Source organism: Apostichopus japonicus, chromosome 11 (assembly GCF_037975245.1).
Source record: "Apostichopus japonicus isolate 1M-3 chromosome 11, ASM3797524v1, whole genome shotgun sequence".
NCBI classification, from domain to species: domain Eukaryota; kingdom Metazoa; phylum Echinodermata; class Holothuroidea; order Aspidochirotida; family Stichopodidae; genus Apostichopus; species Apostichopus japonicus.
The window spans coordinates 18777403-18804368 of NC_092571.1; the positions used below are offsets into that span (position 1 = coordinate 18777403).

At 37.0% G+C, this 26966-nt stretch overlaps 2 protein-coding genes and 1 long non-coding RNA gene across 3 annotated transcripts; 1 reads left to right on the forward strand and 2 right to left on the reverse strand.

The window, feature by feature from the left end:
• Positions 1-7235: 7235 nt before the first annotated feature.
• On the reverse strand, positions 7236-15901 carry LOC139976322 (26S proteasome regulatory subunit 7). Its single transcript, XM_071985007.1, has 11 exons — positions 15744-15901; positions 14789-14826; positions 14290-14371; positions 13614-13845; positions 13065-13137; positions 12139-12234; positions 11517-11681; positions 11304-11391; positions 9659-9861; positions 8881-8977; positions 7236-8432 (listed from the first exon to the last, which is right to left on the reverse strand). The coding sequence occupies exons 1-11, from the start codon at positions 15814-15816 to the stop codon at positions 8275-8277; spliced, it is 1305 nt and encodes a 434-aa protein (XP_071841108.1). The 5' UTR covers positions 15817-15901; the 3' UTR covers positions 7236-8274.
• A 125-nt stretch (positions 15902-16026) lies between these two features.
• Positions 16027-20779, forward strand: LOC139976325 (uncharacterized). Its single transcript, XR_011796086.1, has 2 exons — positions 16027-19218; positions 19262-20779. It is a non-coding gene; the product is annotated as an uncharacterized lncRNA (long non-coding RNA).
• LOC139976324 (protein-S-isoprenylcysteine O-methyltransferase-like) lies at positions 17322-26243 on the reverse strand. Its single transcript, XM_071985009.1, has 4 exons — positions 25373-26243; positions 23511-23769; positions 22647-22861; positions 17322-21715 (listed from the first exon to the last, which is right to left on the reverse strand). Exons 1-4 carry the CDS (start codon positions 25574-25576, stop codon positions 21533-21535), a joined length of 861 nt encoding a protein of 286 aa, XP_071841110.1. The 5' UTR covers positions 25577-26243; the 3' UTR covers positions 17322-21532.
• Positions 26244-26966: the final 723 nt, after the last annotated feature.

The window sequence follows — 26966 nt, forward strand, 5'->3', positions numbered from 1 at the left end:
AGCGGAGGTACCTTGATGGCTGTTTGTCGTTTCAGATTACCGTATCTCTCGTGTATTACATTCTCAGTTATTCGAAACCTTTAAATGCAGCTCTCCGAGTGATGATGCACACAATCGAAAAATGATATGAAGTTAATGCTTGTGTAATCGTTTTTGTAACCTCTGTGAGGGTATGATTATTATTATTATTTTTAATGTAGAAGTATATTTAGGAGCGACCGGCCCACAGGTTTTTGTGAAACAAAGATCAAAAGTTCCCCTTAATAAGAAGTGTCCCTTTTTGCATTATTAGTAAATAGAAAGTGCATTTTTGTTATTTAAAAGGACTCTTTCTTGAGAAATCAAAAAAATATATTAATTGAAAAGTGCCGTTTTATTGAAACATTATAACTTTTGGAATTCGTGTTACAGAATGCACAGAGCATCTATTTTGTTGGCTGGTGTTAAAGTTGATTGTGTGGTTTGTTACTTCCAAACTCAAAGTCACACATCTCCCTTCCCCTCCCCCTCCCCCGCATATACCCTCTATTACAGCCTCTGGTATAGTATCTTCTTATTTGCTCTTAATGACGATAAGCCTACACCGGGATATTTGTACGACATGGTATTTCTCTCTGCATCATAACCTTTCTTACTACAGTGATATACGACTCTTTGAGTTGGGCTACACCAGATGGATTAACGTATGAGGTACAATAATTCTCTCTCCACATTACTGTATCTCAACACTCTGTTATAAGATACTGGCGACATCAACATCCATTGCACCATCCAAAGACATTTGTTTAAACCCTCCAGACTGACATCAGTTTTATTTTCTCTCCGTTTCTGTTTATCGTTGGATGCTTTCATTTACATTTTATATGACGTCATCTAATCATTAAGAAGATGTGTTTTGTACAGTTCGTGGAAACCATTGATAAACGAGGAACGAGTTTTAAGCGCGTCTAAACTGGCACGCCACAAGGCTACACCAGCAGAGACATTCATTCAGCCATCTTGTGTAAACCTAAACTCAAAGGCAAAAATGAACATACGTCAAAAGAGGAAAATAAACCTTCGGCGAAATGAAAATTGAATTTCGGAGGAGACTTGTTGGCAGCGAAGAGTAAATATAATACAGGCGCTGAGAGTGAAAGAGGTTGCTAAATGTTTGAAGTCAGATGCTACAGACATGTTGTTTACATCACCCATCTGAGACTCCCCTGCAACGTGGGCGGTGTTTGACCCTCTGTAAAGTGCATGCTCCAACCAGCAGCACCAAAGCAAGTACTTACTTCATGTTTTACATTGCAAAATAAGGTCAATATAATCTACGAATGAAAGTGTCATTTGGAGACTTCGACAAGTTTAATGTGAAGACATAGGATACACATAATGCAGAACCCTAATTATTATTCTGATTATACTATTACATCGCGATCATGTGATTGTAAAGATGTGGTAAAAGATCATTCAAGATTTAAAATATAAGTCAACAATTTGCTATTTACTAAATTATGAATTAAGGATCGGAACAACGCTGCATATATGGTGCAAAGCCATAAGTTTGCTCAAATCTGTCTCATTACTAACAAGAACAGATATGTAGAACAAAAACGAAATCAAGAGTATAGTAAACAATGACAGCGATACAGATAACTTGCAGAACGTTAAAACGTTGGAATGAAGAACGAGCAGTGTTTGGCATATTCAGGTCCAAATCTTTATAGTATATGACTCCATCTTCTAGGGTTATGTGACAGAACCGATAATAATAGTTTTCTTGGGCCGTCTCATTTGTAACTCTTGACTACAAGTACTTGATAAAAGCAAATGTAATTACCGCTGAAGACAAATTTTCACTTGAGTATAACAGAAGGTTTTCTTTTACCAATAAAGGATACAAGCAAATAATGTGATGTGGTAAGAATTCCGTAGAGTAAACAAACAAATCGTTTTAATTTAGGATTGTTTGCATTTGATCTTGAAAGTAAAAATGTAATGAGACTGTGTTATTAAAAGTCATGGGGTTTAGGTTTGATTGAATTACTAAAATTCTAACTTTTTTTTTCAATTTTTTATCAACTTAACCTTTGAGGCCGACACAGTATTACCATTTGACAGAAGAGATATTGATAGATATTACCGCATCCAGCCGATTTTCTCTACGTGATATAGCGCCAAAGTATCGTTTCTTGTTGATGAAAGTCTGTGAAATTAACAGACGTATACATATATAGTTCCTGTAAGTAATCCAACAGAGAACAAGGGATTATAAATAGAAGCTTCCTGATTCAAGCATGTGTTACAAATTATTTTTGTCATTTTCTTGGTTGGAATACAATTTTTTAAATAACAATTGTGACTTAGTAACTACATCAAAAGGTCATTTTAAGCCGATTACAGTTAAAGTCCTCATCCGCTTTGTACATCACGTGGGTACCTCCTTCATGGGATATAAGTCGGGCTTGATGATGAATTAAGTAGGCCTACATACAAAAACAGACCAATGACTAAATACGGTATATCAGCTTAAAGGCGTCCATATCGATCCCCATGCACGTCTCGATAATAGAGGCTGAGAGTTTCTTAACTTTTCGAGCTTTTCGACTCAATGTCGTGTAGTGTTTATATCAGACTATTAGTGTTTTACGTGGCCGGCCCATGGGGCGTGGGCCAGTGGCAGAGCGTCCATACAGGCAGGGGGCGGATTCCCCCCCCCCCCCTTGACGGACTCAAATGTACTGCTGGCGCCCTTTTCAGCTCTTCACCACTTTTTACTTATTCGCGATTATTTACTTTTTTATTGCGCTCTCATCTACCTATTGACATTTGTCACATTTTGTTGGCGATGACACCTATTTATTCTTCGTTAATCTTCAAATTAGCAAGGCCCGGAAAGGGTCATTTCCGGCGATATAGGGTGTATCTTTACTCAAAAAATTTCTGTACGCTCTGCGCCAACTTGTGGTGGCGCTCTGCTTAGATAAAGTCGAAAGCGCCCATACAGACCATTCTCGCCCCCTCTGACCAATACCCCTAGCTCCGCCATTGGCGTGGGCAGGGGGTTACGCGCCGCGGGAACCAAAGCAACACGGCCAAACAGCACTACAAATACAATACTTCTCACAGGTTCAACATCTCCCAATCTACAACTAAGATCGACCGAGAAAAACAGGTCTATACAAAATGCAAAAAGTACGCCTCAGTCAGTCAGTCTCAGCCCGGAACTGGGACCCCCTTTCATGATAAGTAATATCATAACTACAACGTTATACGTGTTTCGTATTCAAAAGTGAAAATAACGTAGCCGTCCTCTTTAAAGTGAACTCATCAAATATATTTCCGACTTCCCCTCCCTGCAATGATATACCCTTAATACCTTTCATTGATTGGTAAGAGGACCCATGTTTTCCTCTTGAGGTTACATTTTTAACCCGTGTCCGTTAACCATTCAGAGACTTATATGAGACTTGATGTTTCAAGGCTCCGTTCATAAACACTCACACAATATCAAAAAGATCTTCCAAAATTACTTCTCAGTCGCGCTTTATTATGTAGAGAAAACATCATAATCGAGAACTAGAAATGAAAACAAACTTTTAAATTGCGGCTTTCTACGACTATTAAACGAACATAATGAGATAATAGCATCAAATCAGTAACAGCAATAGAAGCAGGAAACCAGTGTGATACTCACACGTGCCTGTCCAAATATCCTGACATTAACATTGATGAAAGTCGACATAGTTCTTCGTCTTCACAAATAATCAGCTTCTCTCTGCGGGCTAAAATAATCTCCTTTTAGGTTAAAGCAGCGCATTGAAATGGATTGATATTTACCATATTTAGAAACAGTGGCGTAGGAAGGTACTTTTGAGTGGGGGGGGGGGGGGCTGAAGACTGCTGGCCGGCCTGGGGGAGGGGTCTAAGGGAGTGTCCCCCTCCCCTTTAGATTTTTTTTGCATTTCCAGGTGGCCTCAGATGCAATTTGGTGCAATATAACACACTGCAACACCCACTCCATTTTGTAAATAATTTTGCATTTTCACCTGGCCTTAGATGCAATTAATTTGGTGCTCCAAATGAGACTTTTTCTCATTTGGAAATGAAAAAGGGGTTTTCTGACTTGCGAAGCGGGGGGGGGGGGGCGGAATGATACTTCCGCCCCACCATATTTTTCACTGGGGGGCTGGCGCCCCCCAGCTCCTACGCCCTTGTTTAGAAACGTACATGAATCCACTGGTGTTACTTATAGCTTGCATTACCAAGGTCTCAAGGTTCCATGCAGTGGTTACTTGTGCCATTATGGGACGGGGATGGGGGGGGGGGGGGTTATGAGCATCCCCGCCATAGAGGTAGCTGGACATCGGTGACGGTAGAGTCAAGACATTAAAAGTTATGTTATCAGTGGTGTGAAATGGTTTGGTGGGTTTGATCTGTACATGTCTGTATGTATGCTATATGTGTGTCCTGGCATAAAAGGAGGGCGTGAAGTGGAAAGTAGCACGGAAACACAAGACCAGGGCACCTCCTGCAATGGACCCTCCAAATAGCTAGGTAAGTGGACATCTCTGTCACAATTGAGTATACATTCAGCTGAAGTTATGAGCACCACACTGTACTAATGCGTTGGTTTTTATCAAATAGGCTGCTTGTAGGATGGGTTTGGGTGGGAAAATTGGGTGTAGAATTACCCCACCCGTCTTCAATGACATGCAGTTGATACTTAACAGACCCCCCCCCCCCGTATGACATTGAATAAGTGTATTCCATCCCACTTCTTCCTGTCATTATGATCTTTAACTTGAGATAAGTACTTTCATATATTCGCCTCATCCTCACTACCTCTCCCCTCATCCCACCCCTGTATATGTACGGTAAGAACAAGTATAAAGAAACTTAGTCTGTATTCAAAACATTAAAAATGGATCTGGAAGGCCGGGGCAGGGAAGGATGGGGAAGGAAAGGGAGGGAAAGGGGGGGGGGGGCGATGTACATGAGCGTGAAAGTCCTTCTTGTCCATGGGGTTTCTAATTATTCTTTTATCGTTTTCTCTTCAAATATATATATTTTTTTCTAAATTGGTTGCGTCACCCGACTTTATCTTGCATATATAGCCTACTTCAGTTTGGTAGTCAAAATGTTTTGCCCCATCTAGATATATTTAAATGAATGTTAATATGGCTAAATAGGTGGTCAGGTGTGTGGTGTGCTTCTGCCACTATCAAGATCTTCTAGACAGGTGAACTAAGCTGTCGAAATCCTTTCAATATTGGAATTCTCCTTTAAAGGTAAATTCTTGGAAGATAGATTATTGAAAACTTCCGCAACGGTAAATCTCTCCTCCACAAGTAATGAAAGATCTCTTTAATCTTATAGACTTTGAGGTTAAGAACCAGGTGTGGTATCAAGGCACAGTTTCAATTACCCGGTTTTGGAGTAGGTTTAAGTGGTAAGTTAGAGGTAATATACGGAGCGGAAATACTCGGTTAGTGGTGGGTAAACAGTATTACGTGGACCGCAGTTATGTTTGACGTCACACTGTCTAGAGACGAGAAGTTATTGGCGAAAAACAGAGCGAAGTTCTTTGAAACAATCGCTTCTCACACTCAAGCCTCTTACCTACCGAGATTGGCGCAAATCTTGAAGTTTACGTTATCTTAGCGGGCGTATGTGTGCATGCTGTTGTCTTTGATCAGTTAAGTTCCCAGAGCCCTACAGACGTCACCGTTGATGCATTACAGTTGGTTTTGGTTTAACGTATAGCTCAGTGATCCTGAATAGTAAAATTTTGCTTAAATCACTAGCTGACGTACGTACGTTATATATCGCCTCCTGCTTAATAAATGCAGCGAGGGGATAGTACCTTCACTATCGTTTTTCCATTTACCCTTGGTAACCTACAGTAGCCTATCTTTCAATTGACAGAAGGGAATTTAATACCTACGATTAACCCTTTATTGATAACGTCGGTCGTCAAACTTCATTCGTTTGATTAAAAGAATGATCCCGTGATCAAACGGATATGTTATCAGTTTTACTGTAAATACATATGCTTAATACAAAATTCATAGGCTTAATACATGTGCTTAATACTTAGGCTTAATGCATAATGCATGTTTAATACAATACAATACATGGCACTAATGCATGGACTGAACTAGGCTAAATAGGCTTGGCTAAATGCATAGAGCTAATGCATAGGCTATATACTGAATTCATTTATTTGTTTTATCGCCAAATATACGTAGGTTTAATACATAAGCTTACACATCACATACGTTACTACTTCAATTTGGGAATTTCACTTACGAGAATGACTTCAAGTAGGCTACTGAAGAAGAGAGAACTCTGTATATGCCTTCTGTCACATCAACAACAATCCACAAATAATTTCTACAGACCACCGAAAGTTCAAAACAATATGTATCACGCAATATTGTGAACACTTGTTATTTTTCCTTAAATCCAGCCTGAGATTCAGGGATAATACTCATATGTCAAAGTTTTAATAAATTTAAAAGAAAAGTGAAGTATTTCTAGGATTAGGGAAAGGCACGCTATATGGATTTAGGTGTATTAGGCTATATGGATCGTGAAGGCCGTCTTACATCTGTTCTTGTGTTAGCATTCAAGAGGTGTTTCCCTGAACACAAAATGTACAAGAAAGTCGATAGTTTGCCAAAACTAACTTGTTTCTACTTTTTTGCATTTACAGAGACACACTGGTGTCCTACGTTCATGTAAATACATTTGTAGTTTTATTTCAAATGAGAAGTCTGTTGCTGTAAAAGGCGTAAGACTGAGGATGGGGTCTGGTTGTCATGGTAACTATATTATGCCAATGTGAAGCAATAGGCACGGAGCAAGGGTTAAAATTTTAACATGAGGCTGTACGGTTTGGTTTCTGTGTTCAGGTTCTCTCCTACATGGCATCAGGTCTATGGGGGGGGGGGGGAAGCAGTCTTGTTCCCACACTAAGTTGTGGCTTTAAATTGCCAAGACCATCAACTTACACAGAAATGCTCAAATCTTTAGAAAATGGAGAAATAAACTTGTGGATTTGACCTGTCCTCCTCCAGCCTATCCCTCCAGCCCACCTTACAGCCCACCCTCCAGCCCACCCCTCCAGCCCACCCTCCAGCCCACCCTCCAGCCCACCCTACAAAGCCTGTGAATAGTATGGCAGGTTACAACTATGCAGACATTGATCAGAGCTTGAACTTAAAGATTGAGAGACAAACATACTGTTTATTCCAGAGAGGTTTAATAACATTAGCTGAGTAATCAGCATACAGGATGTGTTTGTAGGTTGATTTAACACAATCAATGTTGCAACTTATAAAAAACAATGAAGATGAAAAAGTCCCAACAGTAAATAATTGAGACTGAAGAATGTACCAAATGACCACATAGAACATCATCAACATTTAATTCCTTACAATGTTTCCAGTCATAAGTGGATATCTTACAATTCAACTTCTTTCCCTGGTAAGGTATTCTTCTGTAAATATTGACCTAGATAATTGTTAACCCTAATAACTCAGCAATAATATGTTACTGCATTTCTTGAGGATATCACAGACATTGTGTATTACTGGATTTAAAGGAAAAAAATCAACAATTTTATCCCAAAAATCATACAACAGGTGATAAAGGCAAGCTCTGCCACTTTGTAAACAGTATCATTTTGGACATAGATGATGATGAAGGTTGTTAAATAAGGTTAAATTAACAACATACTGGAGTGGAAGTAAAACTGTAATCCAGCTTTACAGTAACACATGTACAAACATCTACAGACCAGGCTATATCAAGAAACAACTGACACTGCTAATGATAAACAATAAATGTATCAATTATTAAATATATCAAGTTACATTTTCTTCACATAGCCTGTTCCTTGGTGTCAAACTGTACTTGTAAGATGGAAAAAACTTATTAGTTTCATGTAATTTGCTACCTGTCACATATATTTACCATACAATTAGAGTCTTTTACATGTTGACAAAAGCAGCAGAACAACTTATAACTAGGATCCATCTTAAAACAAGGTATTAAAGTAAGCAGTCCATGTCAAAACAACACAACATGACACAGTCAGTTAAGATGTTGTCCAACTTAATATGTGTATCGTAGAAGGACTGTCAGTGAGGGCCTCTATACTGGCTGTCTCTTTGTTACCTGCATAGACATCATCCATTGATGAAGACAGATTACAAGACTCCAGTCTTGGTTTGAACTAACCCTCTATGCACATAGCCAGTCTCCTTACTGCTGTTTAATTATCTAGTTGTACGTCATATATCTTGGCGTTGAGCTGAATTTAGCGTAAGCCTTGATCACCTTGTTGATGGCTTCTCTGAAATCTTTCTCTGTGGCGATCTTGCGTCTTGCTCTGATTGCAAACATTCCAGCTTCTGTGCAGACACTTCGAATTTCAGCTCCTGTTCAAGGAAGAGTGAAACATTAATGTGATAACTGAGAAAAACAATAAGATGATAACAGAATTAATGGCTAAGTTGATGCCCAAGATAGTTGATCTCAGTAGGTGGACAGTAAAGAAGATGGTGGGGTGTTGGTTAGGTGGGCAGGGTGGTGGGTGGGGGTGGTGCATGGCAGTGGGGTTTCTGCAACAGTTCACACAATCCTGTTCGGCAACACTGCTGTTTTGAATAGATAACATGTCAAGACTTCAGCGAGATGTTGGACAGAAATAGATTGGTTTAGAATCATGTTTTCAGTTTTCTCAAACTCTGTAAAGTCATTAAGAATATCATATATAACACATGCACACACAGCAAATGTTTGTCTGTGTATTCCCTTGACAACTCCAAGGTTAGTAAGTGTCTAAGTGGAACATAGGTAAGTCACCACTCTGTTTGCACCACTTACCTGTACAGTTAGGACACAATCTTGCTAGTAATTCATATCTGATGTCCCTCTCAACACTCATAGATCTTGCATGAATCTTAAAAATATGACTTCGTCCCTGATAGAGGAATGAAACCACAGATTAATTTAATCAAAGACATCATGATTTTTAACAGAACTTTTGATGACGTTCCAGCAATCTTGGTGATAACAGTCTTAGTAAAATTCAACAAAATGACTAACTGCTACATGACTACATCACATCATAAAGTTACCTTCAGTTAGGAATTATAAATTTGGCACCTCTGGTAACAGCAAGGAGGTGAAAGCAAACCAGTAATTAAGTAGTGTTTAATTCTCATAAATGAACACAAAAATCCTTAAATGGAAATTCAGGTTTCAACCGAGCTTCAATATTTGCACAAAGAGAACTCAGATATCGCATTGAAGTGTACAAGAACATATGCTGCATTAACCTAAAATAAAACTTGTAAGAGAAATCAACAATCACAGATATACAAGGAAATATCCATTTCACTCAATTTAATACAGGTCCATTCTTTCACTAGTCTCTCAGTGAAATCATGAGCTGTCTTCATTTTTATTTCTAAATCATGAATTGGATTTGCTTCTCAAACCATTAAGATCTTCATGAACACCAATCATGTTAATAATAGAAGACATTTACTTGCAATCACAGAGAACTGACATGACATTTCTAACTTTAGAATGGACTCTCCATTAACTTTATGATTGGGTTTTTGATAAGCATAACAGGAATCAAATAGTGTTTTCTTACCTCCAAGTCCGGAAGCCCAAACTCTACTTTGCGGTCCAATCTACCAGGTCTTACAAGGGCAGGGTCTAATGTGTCTGGTCTGTTGGTAGCCATGAGTACTTTAATATTTCCCCTAGGATCAAATCCATCCAATTGATTAATCAATTCCAACATGGTCCTTTGAACTTCATTATCGCCACCAGCTCCATCGTCAAATCTTGCTCCTAATGAACAACACAGACAATTGTCTTTACTAATGACACAATTAATAATAATACTTCAATCAATATAACAGCACTATCGCTATGAATAATGTATCTTTAAACCTTTAGGACTGATAGAAGTCCATCTGTGAAGATCAGTTGACTTACAATGTGTCAATAGCCTCTGTGTGGACAGCATCAGGGAAGATGGAACAGCCAGTTGGGTATTATATATATGGTAGTCTATCAGAGTGGATTAGGGGCAGTACTATAGGAATATGACAAACTTGTCTAAAGAGACAAATTACTAAAATACTGAGTGAATACCCTCTTATCTCCATATCTTGTTTCCTAACTAGTATAGGCTATTCTAAACTTGCTGGTTTCTACTAAACAGGAACCTGCACTCAAGTATGTGGTCTATGTAGTCTCTTTTATTATCAGTTTTATATACTGATGATAAAGCCTGCAGTAAAAGTCTGAATTTTATTAAGGAAGCTTTTGATCATTAAAATTAATCTTACTACAGTAGACCATTGAAATTTATGTTACGACCTGTAGACCATTAACATTAATCTTACTATCTATAGACCACTCAAATTAATCTTACTATCTGTAGAACATTAATAAATATTCATTCATACTTAGTAAAGATTCCTAAATCCTATTGGTCCATTCAGGTCAGCTGACCGTGGTTAATCCTGTGAGTAACGCACGGTAAAATTACGGGGCATCACTTTAATAAATCTTTGGTTATATGTAACCAAAAATGTTTTGTTTTATGATTTTTCCCCCACACAAATGGTAGTGTATGAATGAACGGGGTTAATCAACGGTCTAGCGTGCGTTACTCACATGATTAATGCACTCCGGGTGTTAATGCTATTGCTGGATGCACTCGGGCTCCGCCCTCGAGCATCGCTTGCATTATTCCCCGATCGTGCATTAATCCTGTGAGTAACGCACGCTAGACCGTTGATTAACCCCTTACTGCTAGCCTTCCAGCTTGTATTTCTAAACTACTTTCATTTTTGAAAAGTGATCTTTTAATCATCTGAGGTTCCTCATTTAAAGTGTCTGGACTGCTTAGTCTAACAATGAGACCATCAGTTCAGTTACTCAGATACAACACAAAACTCAATGGAAAAACAAGAGTTTTGTGGCCTCAAATAACCTGATCAAGGACAAATGGTATTGAATGTCTTCAAAGGGTGCTCTGTTGTCAATATGAATTTATAAAACAATGTATTTTATGCAAATGTCATCCACAGTTTACCCTTTAAGGGGCATTCCAGAGATGTAACATATTTTAAAGGTGATATCTTGAAAACCAGTGACAGAAATGTCTCAGATTTTCATCTTTTTTTGTGTGTGTTTACTAAGACATTTCAAGACTAAAATCTTAGTCAGGTCACAATCCACTTAAACTAGATTTAAAATGATTTGAAATCAATGTTACCAACCTCCAATAGCATCTATTTCATCAAAGAAGATCAAGCAGGCTTTCTTACTCCTGGCCATTTCAAACAACTCTCGAACCATTCTGGCACCCTGGATAAAAAACAAAAGTATTATAACTTGTTTTTAACTGTTAGATGAGTGCTATATCCAAATATTTCATCTATGAGGGGAAACTCAGTAAGGACAGCTTACAAGTTGAGCTAATATTGACTTACCTCACCGACATACTTCTGAACCAACTCTGATCCTATCACCCTGATGAAGCAAGCATCTGTTCTGTTGGCAACAGCTCTGGCACAAAGGGTCTTCCCTGTTCCCGGAGGACCATACAGTAGTACCCCCTTAGGTGGTTCAATACCCAGACTCACAAATCGCTCAGGCTGGTGGAGGATAGGATAAATGACAATAACTCATTTAGAAGTGTTTTCTTGTAGTTAATGATGTTATCAATATTTCAGTCTAGCAATGACAATCTTAACTGCATAAACAAAAAGAGACTATTAACCTTGGAGAGAAAAAATCATTTATTATCACAACCAATATTATATTATATTTACAATATTGACACTGACCCCACTGTTCAAACAGCACTTCTCTATTACAATTTACTTTTACAAATTATGGCGGTATATGCACATCAATCATAATAAACAAAATATTGGTAACAACAAAATGAACATACAATGTATATTTAAGAGATTGAGTTTTATGAGTTAATGCAATGGCCTTTACTTAAAAGTTCTTTAAACAAATGCAAGTAACATCAAGTCCACACTCTGTGGTTAAGAGAAACAGACAGGATGAAGAAACCAACACACAGGTTCAGCATATACTTACATGCAACAATGGAGTTTCCACCACTTCTCGTAACTTTTCAATCTGTTCTTTGCAGCCTCCAATGTCAGAGTATGTAACATCTGGTTTCTCTTCAACCTATAAGCCAGAAAACGAAAACGTTTAGTGGTTCCGATGCCCAAACTATTAAAGAGTGGTGATTAGCTGTAAATGTTAATATTCAAGAACCTATGCAAACCAATGAGGGATTATCTATTGACTATTGCAGCAACATATGCAGGAAGGTATCAGGAATCGGTTATCATGTTGACAAAGTCTATTTAGTGACATAATATTAAAACATGTCTGCATACATGAATATTAATGAAGTCAAATTTAATGATCTCATAAGCATGTACTGTATCTATATACTTAACATAGTTCATATGTATAAAGCTTATGGTTGTTGAGATAAAGTATCATGTTTACAAGCTGTTTTGACAATTTCCCATTAACCTCCATTCACAATGAATATTAATGAGGTAAAAAGTGTTGTTGAAAGGACAGTTCATACTATGTAATTACATCACCATACCAAGTATAAACTAAATTGGAAATAGGGTAGCAACAAAATTGCCATTTTAAGAACTTTATGGTAAGCCCTGTCCACTCATTACCATTCATGAGATGGACACCAGAAACAAACAGAAACAAATCTACCTGCCAAGTATGACATTGATCCAGTTCACAGTTGGATCTATCTTGGTTACCTATGTCACCATTGTCATTATGTACCAATCTTTGTAAACCTTTTCATTCTGTTTAAGGTTTAACAATCTTTGTAAACCTTTTCATTCTGTTTAAGATTGACCAATCTTTTTAAACCTTTTCATTCTGTTTAGGATTTACCAATCTTGCCTGCAATACACAGCTATATCTATATTGTCTCTGTAGATCGTTTAATTGTTTATAAAGTTTCTAAATCTTACCTGCATCATGGTCACAGTTGGATCTATCTTTGGGGGTAATGGTATATGAATCTGATACTTGTTTCTGTCAACTCTGAAGAAAGAGAACAAACACACAACCAAATGACACAGAGTCCAAAACCATTCACATAAATCACTGCATGACCAAGAAGGGGAACTTGGCCAAGTGAAATTGGTTATATTGTATGTACAGAGGGGTAGAGGAGGGGTGAGGACAGGTGGTGTTTCTGACAAGTTGACAATATAGAGAGAGAATAGAAGCACCCTAGTTGTGGCAGTGGTGATAACAGAGCTATATTTTTGACATGATTTGCCTTTGATGTGAAATTTGAGAAGACAATAACATTTTGAAATGAGGTTTCTTCAACCATTAGTTGCAACTCCCATGCTAAGTGCAAGAAGAAGGATATTGGTGAAATCAACCATAATGCATTTTTGGGATTTTAAATCATCACTCAGCATCATTACATATTGCCTTAAAGAGAGAGTAAGTTGGAAAGACACAAAGGGAAAAGATGAACCAGGCCAGACAGAACAATGGTTGCTTACCCAACTCTCATGCCCTCTTCAATATCAGTCGGGGCAACTGTGTCATGAAGATCAACCACAAACTTGGCAAACTGTTTGACATTGATGATGTACTTGGCATCATCTGTATCTGCATTGAGTATTTTGGTACATCTTGCAACTTGTAGAGGCTGCTCCTGAGTCAGAGCTTGCTTATCTGCTTGAAGATCCCAGAGTGCAGGATTAGCTAATCCTGTGTCTGATTCCTTAATACCTGGTGAAACAAGAGTAAGTTATAAACTGTGGTTTACAAATATTCATGGCCAACCTTTCACTCCAAGACCAAACCTAAGGATGTACAGTGCGAAAAGGGTTACCATGTCACTCTAGGCATTGTAGGGCTAGAGCACTAAGGTTGTGAGGAGACAGATAAGCAGGGAAGGAAGGTACATACACTTTCATCATACTAAATTTCACATCATATGCAGTACAGAGGACTAACATCAGAAACCTTGTATGTCCAGTTATTCCACTTAGTAAGATTCAAATAAACCAAACCAAAATAGCAATCTAATATCAGACCTTGCCAAAGAATTCAAGTAAGCAAAGGGTAGTAATAAAAGCTAACAGCCATTCAGGTTTGTAGAAATTTAGACAAATGTATGAAATAGGAGTAGTTTCTGAGCACTTCCTAATGTAGCAAGCATGAGTCACTTACCTGTTAATTCATTAACTCTCTTGAAAACATTCTGAATATCTGTTTCTGCTTCTTTAATTGATGAGGAATATGGTCCAGCTCCCTGTATAATAAATGAAGACACAATTACTAGAACTTGAAAAACAAAACAACTTTCAATTCACAAAATTCTAACATATACAGCACACAGTTTTATGAGAGGAGTGAACCTGTTTGATGCTTGAAATACCAGTGGAGACCAACGAACAAGTTTACATGTTTTTCTTTATAACAGAGCTTCCATGGGAAAACTATCCCCCCCCCCCCCACTACTCTAGCTTTATTCCAACTACAAATTGTCAAGATACCTAAATATGGACATCTCCTTGGCTTGAAATTGTCTGCATATTGGTTAGATAAATTAAAATCAACACAATGTATCATAGAACTTCTGTTCAGTTTTCTTTTTCAGGGTTTTCATAACCTTGTAAATGCTTGACGTTACTACAATGCTAAATTGCAGAGAAATTCAGTTACTTACATAGGACTTGAGAAGTGCAATATCCCCTTCATCTAGAGCTAAAGAAGAAGAAATAAGAAGGCACTGATCAAAAATGTCTAACATTATATGTGAACATCATGTATATAGAATGAAACTTAGGAAATGCATTTGTACAACCATGAACAGTGCATCTTGCACCTAGTAAAAGACACATGTGGAAGGCTGGTCAAATTGGAATATAAGAATACAAAAGTATTAGTAGAATACTAGTTTATTACAAATGAACCATCATGAGTCTTCCAAACTGCTGGAAAAAAATTGAACACTAAATTATTCCCAGCTGACTATACTGTAACTATGTAGAAACATTAACAAAAGCAAGGAAGTGATATCTTTCTCAAAATAATTTGCAAAGTGTTGTATAAATCTGAGAATGACAAAAAACTATTGCTGTAATTGTAAACAACCCTAATAAGTAAATGGAAGAATCTGACTATGGCAAGATGGGACTTGATCCAGTGTCAGATGCATAGGAAGTAGGCTATGCACCCCCCCCCCCCCCATAAGAGTCACTAATGTACCACTTTCACTGGCTTTCAGACCTGTCATATTTGTTGTTCCATTGCCTAGCTGTGTCATGAACGTGGCAAGTACTTTTGCTTGTTCTTAACAGTAACTGAATTTACTATACATTAGGTCAAAGAACTTTCGCACATAAGATTGGGTAAATAAGGTACCATATGACTACCAGTACTTCAGAAAACAAAGTCACATCCGGCTACTGTTGGTAGGATGAATAGTAGACTACAGTAACGCAATTAGTCCGGCCTAGGCTGCAAATCCTACTAGAACTGTATGTATGTAGCCTAATCCATCACTGTCCCTAACACGCAATTCGTGCACTTAGATTAACACTAGGCTGCATGATTCAGCTGATCGAAATATTTATCATTTGATGATTGTATCAACGTTTAACCACGAATTAAAATCAAACCTTGGATTGGTTTTTCGTCCTTTTCATCATCTTTTTTCCCCTTCCTCATATCTTTCCCAAGATGGTCTGGCATTGTGGAATCTTGTGATGAAGTCTCTACTGGTTCGGCAACAAAGTGTATGCAAGTCGCAATTTTGAGTGACCAAATTACAAAACAATGTATATGCTATATCCAGTAGGCAAGCGAAAGTTTGTGGTGGCGTACTCTGATATGGTGGCATACTCCTATTACAGTCTATGTCAGTCCGCCCGAATATTCTCCTATCTCAGGAAAAGTGCAAAATGCAGTAGGAGAACATTTGTTTTGAAATGTTGTCAATCACCATCTGGTTTTTGTGGCTTGCATGTTGAAGAGCATGAATGGAAATACATGTGGTGCAAAAATTGGGTCAATTGAGGCAATTTAAACCACTTTAGGCCGCCCAGGAGCTGCGTACGAAAGAGGTTTGTTTACAAGTGACGAAAACTTCAGGCTCTGAAAGCAGAAAATCTACATGGTTATGATGCGTAAAATTGATGGTGCCGTGAATAGCCAACTCATCAGCTATCCAGTGATGGGTAGCGTTTAGCTAGTGAAAACTTTTATCTAGACTTAGAGCCAACATTACTTTTGTGATTTAGTGTGTAAGTCAATGGGGCTTTTAATGGGCGTCTGCTACCATATAGAATCGACATCATTCTGCCTGAGTGTTCAAAGCAGCAAATGAAAATTAGTAGTTTTTACGTTTCATATACATTATAATCTGTCAAATAATTTTCCACTTTTATCGAAAGGTTTTTGAAGTGAAATGGTAACACTGCAGCTAGTCATAAAATGTAATAATTTCATGTAGAAGTCAAAATAGAAAATGGTTATTTGAAAATAAGACATCGAAATGAAATATCTTCCACGAATTTCGCAAAAACATCAAACTTCGGTACAAAGAGTCCAAATTTTTAGGAACAATTCAAATTCCTGATATAAAAGTCGATCCTCATTTGGAAGGGAAAGAATTTCCATAGTAAACAAGTTTCATTTCAAGAAATCATTGGCAATTGTGAGATAAAATGTCTTCAGCTGGAAACTGTTGAAGGTTTGATACAACCTGTTGAAATATCAATGTTTCTATATCGAAAAGATTTGAGCAAAAAGTAAACAGAAAAGTCAAAATTGAGTGAAGGCCTAAATGAATACTGGAAACTTTGAGATGAAATTTTTTCGTTGGAAAGTCGGAACCCTATGGAAAAAAGTTGAAATTTGATGATAGAATGTTAAAGTTATAGCATCACTAATTTCAAGGAACAAAGCAAAATGTTCATATAAAGGTAATTGAAATAGGTTGACGATTTGAGATTACAACTTGAAATTTCTATGTATCTAAAATACCTTTGAGACCGCATTAGTTTATCGCACAGATTATCCAGTTTATTTATCCTGATCTTAATCACATTAAATGATGTTGATGGAAAACAATTAGCCTATAGACACCCATGGGAGATCAGTTGCATAAAACTTTGAGAGACCTGTTACATTTACTGTTGATGAAATTGGATTTGATTACGTTATTACAAAGATAAAAGACAAGTAATAACTGGGGACATGGTAAGGATTAAAACAAATCTATTTATTTGCTAACATTGAAAAAGGCACATAAAATTTATTCAAAACAGGGATACAAAAATGTAATAAAATAATGATGGATAAGACTCCCATGATAAACATCGTATCATTGCATTGCATGGATGGAAAGGGTACTTCAATGAATAGGGGTGGTAGTTATCTATATTGTTGACACCATGTTACTGCAGTATTACATCAGCATGTCACTTCAGTAAGAGCGTAGTCTCTACAGTAATAATATTTACTATGTTACTATGTTAACCACTGACATGGCCATTGTGGGGAGGTGGAGGGGAGGGGGTGTTTGCCAACTTTTTCAAACTTCTTTCAAATTGCTTACATTTTATAACACACACATGCAAAGTTGTATACACATTCAAATTTAAACTGGTACTACAAAAATGATGGAAATGATAGCGCCATTTTGCATCTTAGTTCCCAACACTTTCCCCTGGGCACTTCCCCGGGACATGCATCAGCCCCCCTCCCAATATTTTCTTTGATATTAACTCTTTTTTTTTATGTACAGTAGTGTGCTACTCGTTGTACACTGATTGGTTCAAACATAGACTGTATGATAGATAGTCCATTGCTTAAACAATGGCGTATTGTACAACATTAAACATAGACTGTATGATAGATAGTCCATGGCTGAAACAATGGCCTCTTGTACAACATCAAAGATAGACTGTATGATAGATAGTCCATGGCTGAAACAAAGGCTTATTGTACAACATCAAAGATAGACTGTATGATAGATAGTCCACGGCTGAAACAATGGCCTCTTGTACAACATCAAACATAGACTGTATGATAGATAGTTCATTGCTGAAACAATGGCCTATTGTACAACATCAAAGATAGACTGTATGATAGATAGTCCATGGCTGAAACAATGGCCTTTTGTACAACATCAAATATAGACTATGATAGATAGTCCATGGCTGAAACAATGGCCTATTATTCAATATAACATTATATTGTCATCAGCAGCAGGAACACTATAAAACTCTGATGACTGCAATATATAACACCTTATTTATAAAATAATTATTAAAATATACAAAAAAAGATTAAGTAACATTTCAAACATTCAATCTCTCATCATTAGCAAGGAAAATATTAATTTCAAAATATCAATTTTGTAATACAGTATTTTACAACCATTCATTAAGAGTCTTACTGTCAGCCTCTTTGCTGTCAGGTCATACCAAATAACTTTCCAATATGAAATAAATTATGCTTTTGAAGCTGCCAACTGCTCAGCTGCAGGAATATTATAAAGTATTGTCACAGAATGATTTACATTTACAATATGTGAAATAATTGTTATGCTAGGGTTTATTTTTTAAATGTTAACAATTCCAGTCCCTTAAGACAGTCTCCTCTTAGGTCTAATAACAGTGACCGGTAAATCAAGAGGTTTGAGTGTTCCTTGTCTTAAATGCTTTCAGTCAGTTGTATCATTGATCTACAGCAACTGAGTTTAAGACAAAAGATCAGATACTTCAAACTCCCAAGTATAATACCAACATGTTGTCAATACTTTCTTGTGAGCACCAACCAATTAGGACACAAACAAGGATTATGCAATAGACAATATAATAAGTACAGTCACTTATATGCAATGTGAAGATATGGATAATTCCTTGTAACCTAATTAAGATACCAAATCAGTATGGCTACAACTTCCGTTAACCATTTTGATTAATGAATGAAAGGTACACAGCTGTAATCAATTCTTTAAATGAGTTACTGCTGAAAACATTTTTTCTGAATTTATCTATTACATGATGGAGAAATAGGTCATATTTGAGATCACTTGAAAACACATACGTCCTTCCATTGCTCAAACAGAGTGTGATAACAGACCAGGTGAGTTCCCCCAACACAAGAGCAGAGTGTGATAACAGACCAGGTGAGTTCCCCCAACACAAGAGCATCAACTCTGTGAAAGATCCATCTTTTGTCTACTGTATGATTTGTTCAAGATTATTTCAAACCTGTTGTACAATACTGTATATTGAGTCCCATTCAAGAACTCAACTGATGTGACCAAAATATATCCACCAAAAGAAATGATAAATCAGTACTGGCATCAAGATAACAAGTATGAAATTAAAAATAGTACCAAGTATGAGATTCACCAACATACCAAGTATGAGATTCACCAACATACCAAGTATGAGATTCACCAACATACCAAGTATGAGATTCACCAACATACCAAGTATGAGATTCACCAACATACCAAGTATAAGAATCACCAATGTACCAAGTAAGAGATTCACCAACATGCCAAGTATGATATTCATCAAAGTACCAAGTATGAGATTCACCAACATACCAAGTATGAGATTCACCAACATACCAAGTATGAGATTCATCAAAGTACCAAGTATGAGATTCACCAACATACCAAGTATAAGATCCACAAACATACCAAGTATGAGATTCACCAACATACCAACATAGATCATTTTGAGTTAGCTTGTTTACAAGGTATTCAGTTTTTGACCACTCATGCCCTCATATGACTTTTGACCTCATCAAAAAAACAATATCAACCAAGAACTCATTCAAAGATATCTACATATTACTGCAGTATGAGACTAACCAAAGGTGAATTTATTGAGTCAGCCTGCACAATGTTTTCAGATGTTAGTCATTGCTGACTTCAATTGATCTCAAACCTTCACAAAACTATAAACCAAGAATTCTTTACAAATTACCTACACAAGCAATTCATCAACACTAAACTTATTGAGTAAACCATTTTACAAGGTTTTCAGGGCCCAACCATTGCTGAACTCACATGACCTTTGGTTGCCCATACTTCTAAAGTGAGGGACAATAACTGACAGCTGTCCATCCATTAGGTTTCAAGGTTTTTAGAGCCCAACCTTTGGTGAACTCACATGACCTTTGGTTGCCCATACTACTAAAGTGAGACACAAATGTTGAATTTGGGATAACTGGTTAAAGTTAAAAAAAAAGGATATTCTACTAAGAAAAATATAGCTTCTAATGAACTAATGAAAGACAAACATAAAATTAATTCTCATTCCTGAACCTTGACTCAAAGGAACCAAACTCAAACCTTTCTTCACTCAGAGTCCCTAATAAACCTAAAGAAACCCTCTTATGATATTATACAAATTATTCTCCTTCTGACAATTGATCAGGTTTATTCTACTTTTTAATGACTACCTTGGGGAAAATATATTCCTAAAGTTGATTTGTAACCTTTAATATTTCATCAAATTGTTTTTTTTTTAATTGGCAAAAAATAAAACTGTCCTTGGATGAGTTTATACCTTATATTAAAGCAACTATTATTAAAATATGAAATAAAATTACACTATACATAGATTGAATGACAACTAATGAACATAAGATTTAGCAGGGCTTGCAGAACAAATTGAAAAAAAAACAATTTAAATACCATTCTACTTTATGGGCTCATTGGTTAGAGTGGCTGGACTGCCAAGGCTAGGAAACAAATGGATATATTATGCAGCTTTCTAGGATCAAGAGAGAATTAGAAACATAAAGAATATTTTAAAACTTCAAATATTGTCTTAACTTTATATTGAATATTTGTCAATGGAAATGGTGTTAAAATATGCTCTTTTTGACCATACTTTTTATTGGAAGTTTACAAACCTTATAGTTTTGACTCAATCACACAGTAATACATGGCACTGCTGTAGCCAATCTATACATTGACTTGTTTAAACATAGATCTGTTATATGTGTGGCTACCCCCTGATCCCAAACGAAGGAAAGCATCAATTCAATTCACAGATATAAAGAATCTCAACCATTTTGATTGAATGCCTGGACTAAGTTGAACAAATCCTGCATTTGTAGAAACCCACTGATGTTTACTGCAAAGAACATTCTCCAGCTTGAACCTGTTTCTGACAGTTACACTGATAATTTAATTGTCAACCGTCTTTCAGTTGCAATATACAGTAGGTCTAAGCTGTTTCAAAACAAGTTGTTATGTTTTGGTATTGCACACTTATGTCACCAAAGGCTGACTTCAAACTGATAGTTCTTTGAATTTTCTGGAAAGATGAGATAATCTGAAACTGGTTAAAAGTATGTTGCCATCATAGCTCTGTAGGCATTGGACAATCCTAGCTATTTGAGGTCCAGCATTGGCCACGTAGTCCAAGAAGTATCAAAGTTCCATTCGGTACCCTTTGATGAAAGGAAGTTTGGTCCCAACTTGCCTCTGGTATTTCAGATAACTCTCACCGAAAAAATGAACTAAGGTTATTTCTTCATCCTCTACTCTTTCTTTGAAAAATCTCCAAGATGCAAATGTGTAGGCGAAGAGACATAAAGGGTTGCATAGCAGAATCTGTTCAAGATAAAATGAATTATGAGGTAAGTTATTTGCCTAGAATGAGATTCAATCTAGTAACTAATGACCATTCCTTGTTCTTTACCAACTAGGGTATCCAGTCCCTAGTTGGTGGTGATCCCTGTATAACCATGTCCTCACTGTGCATGCCACCCAGAAGCCACAGGTCCTTGCAAACAGTGTAACCTGAGATCACAAATCTGTTTCATTGAAGACAACATACAAAATGCTGTATCTTAGTTGGCAGACAAGAGGACTTGTAAAATCTACTGTGATTGCTTTGAATTCTGTTTATTCCTACTGTTTGAATGAACAACTGCTGTTGATATTGGCACTTTATAAATGTTTTCTGATTGATTTATTATGTACCTGTACTCAATATATTCCCAATAAATTTTTCTTTTTGTTTCACAAAAAGACAATATTTATCCCATGTTTACAGTAGAAGGATGACTGCACTAATATTGTGATTCAGTTTAGACCATTTATTAGGGTACTTGATGATAGGTTGAGATGTTTCATTGAACCTCAACAATCAATTAGCTGTAAAGACAAACTGTAAAGACTACCAAAAGACAAACTTGCTGCCAATTTATAACAACAAGAAAACCAACGTATGTGAAGAAATGCGATCCCATGTATATACTATCAATATTTAACCATATAAGTACTGTAAATCTTGATAAAACATTAACCATGCCCTCTTTAAAATCCCTAGCAAAATACCCAAATGACAAATGGGAGCAATGCTAGTAGCTTTAGGGACAACACAACTTAAAAGAAGTCACAGCAAATTCTGCAGATGACTAGACAGGTTTGCAGATCTTCTTTGGCATACACATCATCATAAACCAAAACAAGATAAAGGTATTGTTGCAAATTTATCAACATTACTGAATATTCTCAATTTTCTCTTAGAATAAGTTACCTGAGTGCCCACACTCCAGTAGAACCAGCCTACATATGATGGATGCCTGGACCAAGCATAGATACCATGTGTCACCAAGTGGTGGTCTTCATCTTTAGTCATTTGTATATAATGGTTAAAACTCCTCCCAGCAGTAAGCATGGCTATCTTTCTCATAAACTCCCCTGTCAAACAGAGTACAAGTCCAACCAACATTATGGGCCAACACTTTATTGCTGAAATATAATCAAAATGTAAGCCAAAAACATAAATAAGATAATAGTGGAAAGTGGAAACATTATTTACAATTCTCTAATACTGCATTTATTATTCAGGTATTGAATTTCAATGTAGACAATTTCCAGAATAATTCTGGATTAAGATAATTTACATATACTTACAATGTGAAGGTCAATAAACCTTGTCCACTTCCACAAATGAATAACATTACATGCTGGTCAACATGGGATTAACAATTAACACACAGCTCATTTTTGTGCATTACCACTGTGGAGAAGATACTAACATGAATAAATTCATATCCCAGTTCATACAGGAGCAGTGCTTGTACACTATTGTAAAAATTTCCAAAATTTAAACACTCTTAATTAATTGAGAGATACTTGTTACTTTGTTCTGACACCTATTCATTTACTTTTCCAGTTCATTACAATAATGCTGCATCATCAAATTTGGGAAGAGGTTGGGAGTCAGCGCAATGTGTCATCCCTTCCTCCTTCCCCCTCCTCTCCCCTATGTAAGGGCACCAGAAAAGAGAAATACTGTTGTTGAACTGAATAATGAGTGAACTCATTTATTTCGGGGAATGAATCCCTTAACATTGTCTTTACTAATTGCAGTTACAATTACACCAAGAATACTCACAAGGAAAGAAATACAGCTCTAAGAAAAATTCCATCCAGCTGGAGAAAGCAGCAATGGCATATGCAAAGCTATGGTTAAGAAGGAATGATTCCACCGTCAGACTTGGGTATTGGTACAAGGCTGTAAATATAAACTCTGAAAAGTGAAAGAAACTAAGAACACAAAGATACCAGCCAAACCCAGCCACTGGAAGATGACCAAGACTGAGTATGGTTCCACCTCCAAAGACAATACCCAGAAATAAGGCCTGTAGGGACATCTGCAAAAGAAGAAAAGATGTATAGTCAAAGCATGTAACATCTGCAAAGAAGAAAGTATTGTCAAACAAAGAAATTAGTTGAGCCTTTGCAGATGGATGAAAAACCAGAAATATTTCATAGCATTTGGTCTCTTGCATGAAATAGTATCTGGTGAGACTCAGAACTTAAGCCAAATATAGGACTTAGGAGTCAAATTCATGGTCTGGGTGTCAAATTTGAATACAAAACAGAAGGGTTCAAATTGGCCAAATTTTCTTTCATAGACAGCGAGTCTAGGCAACCAGTTTTGTGAATGGCATCCAAGTTTTCAACAGCAAATTTATTGCAACAATTGGCTAGAAAAAAAGAAAAAAATTATATTACATATTTATCTATATATCTAACTTTGCTTTCCTTACCCAAAAGCATTAATTCCCTGGAACTGAGAACTGTTATTTTATGAAGGGATGCATACATGTTTGTAGGTGATCATCAATGTGCACTTGACACTTGCGGATATATACAAAATCACATGACCTGCTACCTATGAATCATTTTTGAAACTTGTGGGAAACCTTACAGGTTACTTTACATATTTCACGCTCATACTTACAGATGTGAATTTACACATTAAAGAGGTGTAATGTGCTGTTAACACAGCACTTGGAAATAAATATCTATGCAGGCCTATGTGAGTTTATGTAGGCCTATGTAAGTTTATAGGCCTGCTTTTGAAAAAGAAGTCAGTACAAGCAGTGTCTTAGAAATGGTGGAGCTATTCACCAAAACTATTAGCATAGCGCTCCTACTCATTAACCCAATCCCCGGGTAAATAAGTAATGCACTGCTGCTTATTTACCTGATTATAGGTTAAATGAAACTGCTCTAATGCTTATTTTGGCAACCATTGAAAGATAAAAAATCATTTTTAGCACAACCTTGCATTTAAGACCTGATTATAAAACCAAATTTATTGCCTAAATATGCCTCAGAATGCCCCCTTTGACATCTATATGTAATAGTTTATTTGTGTTCTTCTTGTGAGTGACCCAGACCTACTATACTAGAATTGACTTCAAGGACCTCAGGAGTCAGGGCCAAACCACTTTGAGACTGGACTGGACTACAAGGAAGGATAGGTGCACCGTCTTCAAATGTGACGGTTCGCTGGATAGACTGAATTGTAGTTAAGACAAGATTGGGGAATAGTTACACAGTATTGAATGTACTGTACATGTTGATTGAATAGTTTTAATTGTAGGGTCGTAAGAGTAGTTACACTGTCTTCAAATATAAAATATAATTGGTTGAATAAATCGAATTAATTAAGGTTGATTGTTTAACCAAAAAAAAGACCGATTCTGATTGTTGATTTAAATGACCGATCTTGTGGGCCTGAGGTAGTGTGAAGCGAAGCAATATACAGTGCATATAGGCCTACAGTGCACCCACAATAATGTGCTCTTTCCGCCATACAAAAGAACTTTGCCGCCTGTAACATGGCAGAATGGCACTTTCTCTATGGTGGAAAGAGCACATTTTGTATAGTGGAATGTACCGATGCCGGAATGACACGGCACCTTCGTAGCCTAGTCTATGCCTAACGTACTGTAGGTCTCTTACCAATCGATGCTCACGTCGCCTTCTGTACCGTAATAGAATTGTGATGAAATTTATAAGAGCAAACGCGAATAAGAGCAACATATGATTAGATAGATTCTTATTATTCGCATTCCATAGGAACACGAGCAAGTAATGGAGAAAGAGCACAGAGTTTCCGATGAAAAACCATCGTAAACTAAGAGATGCCTCTGGAGGAATGGCCATTTTGAAAAGTAATGGTACAGCGGTGGCACGGAAGAAATCGAGCTTACATTGTCCTATGCACGTTTCCTCTTTCAAAAGGCAATATTGTTAGCGCAGAACTATTTTGATCAACCGATTTCTAATTTTTTTTACTGATCGACAGCGTTTGTTCAAGTTTAAAGAAAAGGCTTTGCAGAAATTGCAGCCTAAGGGAGTTGAAATGCCGGATGAACTTGTCCGCGAACGATGATCCCCACATGAATTGGGCGTAGGTTCTCCCGGTAACTAGTATTACAATACAAACAACAAAATTCTGCTGAACCCGTGATGTAGCCAAAGGATCATATATGTTCGACGGGATGTACACACGTTTGGCGCGAGCCACGCAAGTCTCCAACTGAGCTTTCGTATATGTAGGCCTATATAAACCTACTCGATCGGTATCAATGTCCTAATATTCTTTCATAACGAGATTCACTGAAGCAGAACATGCAATTAAGAAGTTAAGATCGTCGAAGTTTGTTTTGTGTTGTGATGTTTAAAAACTTAGTTTCGTCGGGTTGCTACCTAATAAGTTATGCCTGTTATGTTGCAGCTCATGCCTACAACTTACAAGCGGCAGGCTACGACTTTTAAAACTCGTTCACAGTAACTGTCTGGAAATTATATTAGGATCACCGAGTCATTGCAACTTGTAGTTTAAACGTGGTGAAACGACCGACAGAAGTTGTTTCTCTCAGAGCTGGGAAATGAATAGACAGATTGACTTGCCTTGATGTTGACGTCAACAAGTGTTGAAATGCTGTAGACAAGTATTTTAATTATAAATAGGAAATGAGTTTTCGACTAAACTTAACAACATAACAAACGGCTGTATATCTCTAGTTGAATGATGTTCATTCGGTCACGGATGAAATATCAATATTGGCGCACTATGGAAATAGGAACAGGAGGGAGGGGGTGGGGTGGCGAAGGGAACTTTGAAATGTGATATGGGAGAAGGACGTGGGTGTGGTATGAAAGGAACACGATCAGTAGTAGCCGAACAGAGCAATGGGGAAAGATTCCACATGGACAAGATAGGATTTATAACATCTAGACTGGAAACTAGTGTAGGCTCCATGGTAGTAGCCTAAACCCTATCATTACCATTCTAGTGAATTTATCTACAATGGCTGGTGATCAATGTGACGTCATGTACAAAAAACCTGGCAGAATGATTTATTCGCCTATCCCCCCCCCCCCATATCTCGATATTTTACATGAGTACTTAAAGAATGAATAACATTAAAATTGTGTGTTATTCTGATCAACTCTTAATATTCAACATAATTTGGGTTCCTTGATACATGTCTGTGTGGTTCCATAATTTCTTTGAAATTTCATTGGTCAGTTTTTTATTTTTGGTCAG